Below are 6,933 nucleotides of genomic sequence, written 5' to 3' on the forward strand. Positions count from 1 at the left end.
TAGGCAAGGATGCCAAGCAGGCAGCATAAAGCTACCTCAGCTAAAGCTAAGAAGAGCTTCAGTGACCATTCCCACTGGCAGGAATCTTCCCAAGAAAACACAAGTATTAGATGCACATCAGCTTCTTCCCCAGCTTCATGCAAAGGAGACAGATTTTTCTAAAGTGGTCTGAAATCACTGAACCATCTTTTACTGCAAAGTCCACAGCCGTCTTCAAGTTGCTCTTCTCCAAAACACACATCGGCTTATACATTAAAAAGACCCTAAGGACAAACCACCGTCACATTGCTTAACATCCTTGCTCACAGGCATCCTATGGTAGAGGTGACAGCGCAAGAAGCAATTTGAAGCAGAATGTAACAGGAAAAGTAGCTACAGGCCATCACAACAGCACTTTTGAGAACATTATACAGTTTATGGTGGGATAATTAAGCTTGCCATCAGGATTTTGAGACTTCATTCCGATCGCTGATGACATCGCAACAAGAACTGCTTTATCCCAAGATGTCTGAGCAAATTTATAAGCATAATAAATAAGTATATTGGAAAGCCTTCTGCTTGTTTAACAAGTCAGTAAAAACCTCCTTTGCATCCGGAGAAGAGGGTAACACATAAAATACTTGCATCTATATGAGCTAAAGGCAGAGCTTTACTTTGTATGTACAACAGAGACCACTGGGAGAACAGCAGGGATAAAAGCACAGCCACCGTTGTTTTGATAACAACATACGCTGTCTCAGCGCTATCTGAACTAGCTGTCTTTCCTGATGCACGGTATAGGCTTGAAATAAAACACGCTGCATCCAAAGGAAACAGGAACATCAAGCGAAGAGCTCATTTCACATTGGTCCACGTCTGATCGGGTCAACTCACCTTTGCTGTTTTGTGCTTCCTGAAGCAACTCCATAACATCTCTTTCTGCCTGCTTCAACCTCTCTTCAAAGGCTTGATCGGTTACAGTTTCTTCTCCCGTACCCAGATTTGCTATAAGATTTTCCAGCTCCTGCAACCTCTCTCGTTGCTCTGCCACCTACGCGAGAGGGACAGAGCACAGCTACGACACAGAGCAAAGCACCTTGCTTTCAGCAAGCATCAGCCAGCCCTGGGTGTAAAAGCCACCGCACAAGCAGGCATGTGTCACCATCTCCAGTGGTACCAACGGTGGCCTCTGTGGCCTTACCTTATCTTTCACTAATCTGTAACAGGCCGGACACTCTTGGCAGCCTGGCCATGAGCGGTTGTAGAAATAGTTCTCTTCACACTGGTCGCAGCGGCTCCCCACAAAGCCTTCCTTGCACTCGCAGCGACCATTCTCCCGGCACTGCAGAGAGCGCGAACCCTCGGGATCACAGTCGCAGGCTGCAGGGAAGTTAAACGTCAGTCAGACTGGAGAGACAGAAATACCCTAAAACCCGCAGGGTAAGAGCAAACCCTCAGTACCCTAAAAACTCTGCAAGACAGCGGGGCACAAACCCACAGCTGGAGCCCCGCTCCCCATCAGGGCGCTTCTACGCACAGCAGGACACTCTGTCTAGCTGGATGCTGCATTCATTGCATGTGTTCACAGTGTTACTACTGCCTCTCTCACAAAGCGTTGTATTTTTCTACCCCATTTCACTGTAACCAACTGCAGTTAAATTTTCTGCTCCTTACGGGCAGGGATATCAAGAGGAAAGTTTGGATCATCCTGTTTTTCAGTCACATTTATAAGTTCTGTTGCTTCTCAAGACAGAATCTGTATATTCAGGCCATTTGCAGAGTAGCTGTGCAGAGATTTCACATGAGGAAACAGGACTGGTGCAGGACAAGATTGAGAGAATGTATTTACACTGAAGAGAAGCAGGTATCTAATAAATTGGAGTCTTTCCTACACCCAATTAAAAAAAAAAAAAAGAAAAAGGGGATTAAGGTATTGTACAGAGATCAGATTTCACCATACGGGGTGTGGACATAAAAGTGCCAACTTCTGCTGTGATGAAGAGCAAGGTGAGAAAGTACCTTCCCAGAGACAGGAGGAAAGCAAAGGCAAGGCTGACTGCGTGACATCCTTCCCATCTGCCTTGCTCCAGCCTCTCAGACTTACGTTTACAGCCTTCGGAGCCAAAACCAAAGTGGTTGACCTCGCATCTGTCGCAACGCTGGCCGGCGACACCAGGCTGGCACTCGCACTGCCCGGTTCGGATGTCGCACTGCCCGTTGGTGGAGCCCAGCGCGTGGCAGTTGCACCTGGGGGAGGCAGCCACACGTCAGGCGGTGACACAGAGAGGAGGCATGGGTGAAGGAACCTCTCTGAAGGAGGGCTAGTGAGCTCAGCGCAACCTTTCCCTGTGCCAAAAGTCACTCCTCTTTCTGTAGAGATGCAGGAGGCGAGGTGCCGAGCCTTTGACCTGTGCAAGGTCACTTGGTGCTTGCACTAAAAAAAGGAACCCACGAGCCCCTGCTACCAACGATCATGCAGTCATGTGGCACTTTTCTATTTAAAACCCTGATTTAAAGCTATTTATAAAGCTATTTATAAGTCAGGCTTTTTGTACAGCTTTTGTAGCTCCTCCTTGCCTGCTGCTCTTCCCCACCCATAGCAGCATCAAGGCACACCAGTTACTTGTGACAAACATCACCTTCCTGCACAAGGTAGGCACAGACCACCCAAAACCAGGCTCTTTGCCCCAAGCCAAGGTGAACATCACCTCTCACAGCCGCGTCCACTCTGGAGGTTGAAGAAGCCGGGCTCACAGGTGCTGCAGTCCCTCCCAGTGACATGAGAGAGGCACTCGCACTGCCCGGTCACTTGATTGCAACTCGTCTGCTGATTCACAGTGCCGTAAGGATTGCAGTGACAAGCTGCAAAAATAAAAGGAATGGGGAAATATGCAGAAAGTTGGAAGTCCCTTGTGGTGTTGGTACACTGCTAGCCAGTCCCTAACCAAGCCTGGATCCAAAACACGCGGCAGCCCAGCCCCTGCATCACACAATGCTTTTGCTTTGATGGCAGTAAGCACCCACAAACACAAGCATTTTAGCAAGCTACAACACCAAATCAGGATAAAGCCATGCATCACTGATGACTGGCAGGAATGACAGCCTGATGTTGTGTCCTAACGACACATCAGGAAGCGGCAGCTCTTGGTGACAAAAAAATTTCTAAATGCAGGAAGAACCATCTCTCACCTCTGCACTTGTCCGCAGGATCGGGGGCCAGGGGGTTCCCGAAGAAGCCGTCTTTGCAGCGGTCGCAGTAGAAGCCGGCGGTGTTGTAGATGCACTTGAGGCACTCGCCCGTCTGGCGGTCGCAGTTCCCCACGGCGTTGGGATCGATGTTGTCGTTGCACTGGCAGAGGCGGCAAGGCCTCACAGCACCGTTTTCGCCCAGCGGGTCTCCGAAATAGGCATCGTCACACAGCTCGCACCTCTTGCCTGGGACACGCCAGAAACGCACGTGTTGCAGCAGACAGCCCTTTGCTGCCATCTCACCGGACCCCGCTTTGCAGCTCCCTTCTGAAAAGCGACTCTCCAGCTTCCTCCCCTTTCATCCTTCTGTCGGGGCCACAAAGGTGCACGAAACCACACACAGATCTCTCCCCATCTCTAAATTTAGGCTGCTTTTTCACTGGAACTTTGCATTATGAATTTTTTCAGCTCTTCCTTTCCCTCCTATCCCTTTAAGCCCAACCTATTTGTTGTAATTTGTTGTTCATTTAAGAGTCCAAGCAGGTAGAGCTCCATGGGGCATCATCTGCCAACGAGATCTGCCAAACCTCCGCGGGTAGCCACTGAAGCATCCAACTCAGCAGCTCCCTACGCTTACTGCAGATTTGACCTCCCCAGCCAGCAACAAGCTCTGTTTCTTAGGCAGTTCTTGCACACACAAACCCTCTTTTTCCCCACCTTTTGTCTCACATCCCAAGAGGGTGGCAGGAGACAGGAGGAACTCTTGTGTGATCACATAGCTACAAGTAAAGGTGAGCTTGTATTGATACCTGAGCTGCAAGGAACCTGGACCCCTGGACTCCCCTTTGATTCATGACACAATGGCACCCATGGGAACCCCCACGAGAGGTCTCTGTGTTTGGTCAGGGGCTTTTCTTCACATTTCAAGCACTTACAGGTATTCTGTACTTTGGATTCTGCCACGCCAAGCATAAAATCAGCAGAGAAGCATGGAGGCTGCCAACCATCCTAAAGCTTCCTTGCTGTTTGCAGGCAGAACAAGAGGCTCTGCTTAACAACTCAGGTAACATGCTTGGACTTCACAGTTTATCACAAAGGAAAAAAGATCTGTACCCGTTCATGTATTTCACTTTAAAACTGCTGCGCATAAATTTGGTCTTGTATTTTCTGGGGCAGTGTTTGTGAGTCGCTGCAGTCTTCCTGCTTTTCCTAGGGAGGGCACTGGCCCTCCCCTGCAAGCATCTGGCAGTGTCTCTCTGCCTGGCAAACTGCATCTTCCAATTTTATTTCAGTCTGACCTGCCTTCCTGTCTCTCTTAAATCTATCCTCTTTTCCGCCCAACACCGTGCAATTAACAGAGCTCTATTAGAAGCTAGCACAGCTCACCTACGTAGCACAGAAGTGTTCAAACTTTGCACAGATTAAGCCTTTGTTTCCCTTTTGTTCTTGAGAGACAGGCACAAAGAACATGGGCAGCCCTGAGCCTCGCACAGGGCAGAAAATAGGGCTGAGGAAGGGAGAAGGATTTGAACCAGAAGATGGAGCAGCTCTCAGTGCTGCTCACTGCAGGATGGAGCCCCAGAACCGGCAGGAGACACATTTCCACAGGCACGTGGGGTGTAGAAAAACAGACTTTTCGTGTAGGAACACACCTGTAGTGCCAGCCTGGCAGCTGGTGCACACAACCTCCTTCGTGCGGGGCACGATGGCACAGCTCGAGCTGCCTGGGCATGGGCAGGGCTGGCAGTCTGAGGCTGTGCCTGCTGTGGCATCTCCATAATACCCATCGCTGCACTTCTCACAGTGAGACCCCGCCGTGTTATCCCTGCAATTGCACATGCCTGGAATAGAGAGGGACATAGGTTTTGCTTCGTTGTCCAATCCAGGAATAACCACCACCCTCTTGCTGCTCCCTGTTTTATCAGCCCCTCTTACCCGTCTCGGGCTCGCATGTCTCGCTGTGCCCGTTGCAAGCGCAAGGCACACAGGGGCTGTAGGGCCCGAGGCTCGGTGTCTCTCGCCGGTACCCAGAGGAGCAGCGCTCACAAAACTGCCCCTCGTATCCTGCCGGGCAGGAGCAGCTCTCCACCCAGGACACGGGCACACCAGGTCCAGGGCGAGCGCTTGTGATTGTAACGTCATCCAGGTGGCCGGCACCTAGAAAGCACCAAGAAGGGAAACGCTTTGTAACCACAAAGACTCTCATCACTGTCTCGCCAAACACACATCTGAATGGTACAAGAGACAGTCAGGTGGATGCTCGCAGTTGGTAAGGTGAATCAAGAAACAAAATCCTGCAGGAAGGTCTAAGATAGATGAGAAAAGACACAATATAGCTCACGAAGGGCACGCACAGGGCAGGAAAGTTGAGAATAACAATACAGAGGAGGATGCCGAGAACAGCATCTTGAGTAAGTACAGTCAGTTAAAATAAGTTACATTTTGCATGCATATGGTTTCCATTTCCAAATCAAATACCAAAACCAATTCCTGTCTTTCTAGGGAGGACAGACCACCTTTTTAATACACTGTCTCTACCACAGCGTCTGCAAACCATGCCCTGGGGCAAACTCTTCAGCTATTCCTCTCAAGCCATTCCTTCATCTGGCATTTGAGCACTCCCCCCTCTCCTCCCTGCCCCTTCCCTGGGGCAAAGCAGAGACCAGACAGAACATCGCTGGTTTTTAACTTCTAGCCCTGTGTTTGTACCACTGCAACAGCTCCGGAGCACCGAGCAGAGCCTCAGCTCCCGCATATTAGCGGCGGCGACAGCACTCGGGACGGCTTGGCTCCACACCTTTCCTCCCCTCCATTTCACAACCCCACATTCCTCTTTATGAGCCACCTCTACTGAAAACGCTTGCAGCGTTCCCATCTTCCCCAAATGCAAATTCATCCTTTGCATCTTTTCACAAAAATTCTTCTTCACACGACAATACCCAAGGACCCAGGTATTTCTGCTCCAAGTTCGTGTCCACTTTTTATAAAGCCTCACTACGAGGAACTTTCAAGTTCAGCACAGGCAGCGCTTTCAAGACCTCGTCCTTCCCATTTGTCATGGCAAGGCAAGAGCAGGAATCGGGGGGGTGTAACCATTCCCAGTGCAGCAGAAACTGAGGCCAAATGTCAAAAACTCCCTACCCCTCTCCTACGGTGCCTTTCAGGACTCTGTGCTTTGTATTTCTGCCAATTTGGAAGATACTGGTTGCGCAACACAGCAAAACCCACACGTTAAGCAGCAAAGAATTGGCAGGTGATGGGTGCTCAGCTTCCACTCTCAAAGGCAGCGCTTTTCTTCCCCATGTCCTCTTCAGGAGGCCTGGGAGAAGCTGTTACACAGGAAGGCCAGGTAGAAAAAAGGCAATCGGCACAGCCTTTGCCAAATAACCTACCACAGCTATTTATGACCGGGCCCTACAATAAAGCAACCTGAGCACTAGACAAATGAATCTGCCCCTCTCTCCTGTGACGTTCTGCCCAGTGACTTACTTCTCTCACTGTACGTCCCACGGATCTTGATGGAAGTCAAATTGTGGAGAAGCTTCTGGAAGTCAAATGCCGTAAGAGCAGGCCTCCACGGGTAGTCTGTAGCCTCGTGGAGCCTGCGGAGAAGAGCCATGCATCATCAGCAAAGCTTTCAGATGCTAACAGCTGTGCCCTTTTAAAGCACCCTTTCCAGCAGCAGTATGCTATTGCAACATAATTCATACACGCTTATGCAACACTGCTAGACGGCGAGCTTCAATTAACCTGATAAGACCGCTC

General features: G+C 50.0%; 1 protein-coding gene across 1 annotated transcript in view; it reads right to left on the minus strand.

The window, feature by feature from the left end:
- Positions 1-873: 873 nt before the first annotated feature.
- Positions 874-6,933, minus strand: part of LAMC1 (laminin, gamma 1 (formerly LAMB2)) — a gene marked incomplete at its 3' end in the record, with an annotated part of 31,551 nt that continues 25,491 nt past the window's right edge. The window contains exons 11-18 of the mRNA XM_010285849.1: positions 6,658-6,770; positions 5,104-5,325; positions 4,821-5,009; positions 3,169-3,414; positions 2,688-2,841; positions 2,084-2,226; positions 1,181-1,359; positions 874-1,030 (exon numbers count right to left, since the gene is read on the minus strand). Of these exons, the coding sequence (XP_010284151.1) occupies positions 874-1,030; positions 1,181-1,359; positions 2,084-2,226; positions 2,688-2,841; positions 3,169-3,414; positions 4,821-5,009; positions 5,104-5,325; positions 6,658-6,770 (1,403 nt within the window). The remainder of the gene's footprint in view (positions 1,031-1,180; positions 1,360-2,083; positions 2,227-2,687; positions 2,842-3,168; positions 3,415-4,820; positions 5,010-5,103; positions 5,326-6,657; positions 6,771-6,933) is intronic.

The sequence above is a fragment of the Phaethon lepturus genome, unplaced genomic scaffold, assembly GCF_000687285.1.
Source record: "Phaethon lepturus isolate BGI_N335 unplaced genomic scaffold, ASM68728v1 scaffold11654, whole genome shotgun sequence".
In the NCBI taxonomy this organism is placed as follows: Eukaryota; Metazoa; Chordata; class Aves; order Phaethontiformes; family Phaethontidae; genus Phaethon; species Phaethon lepturus.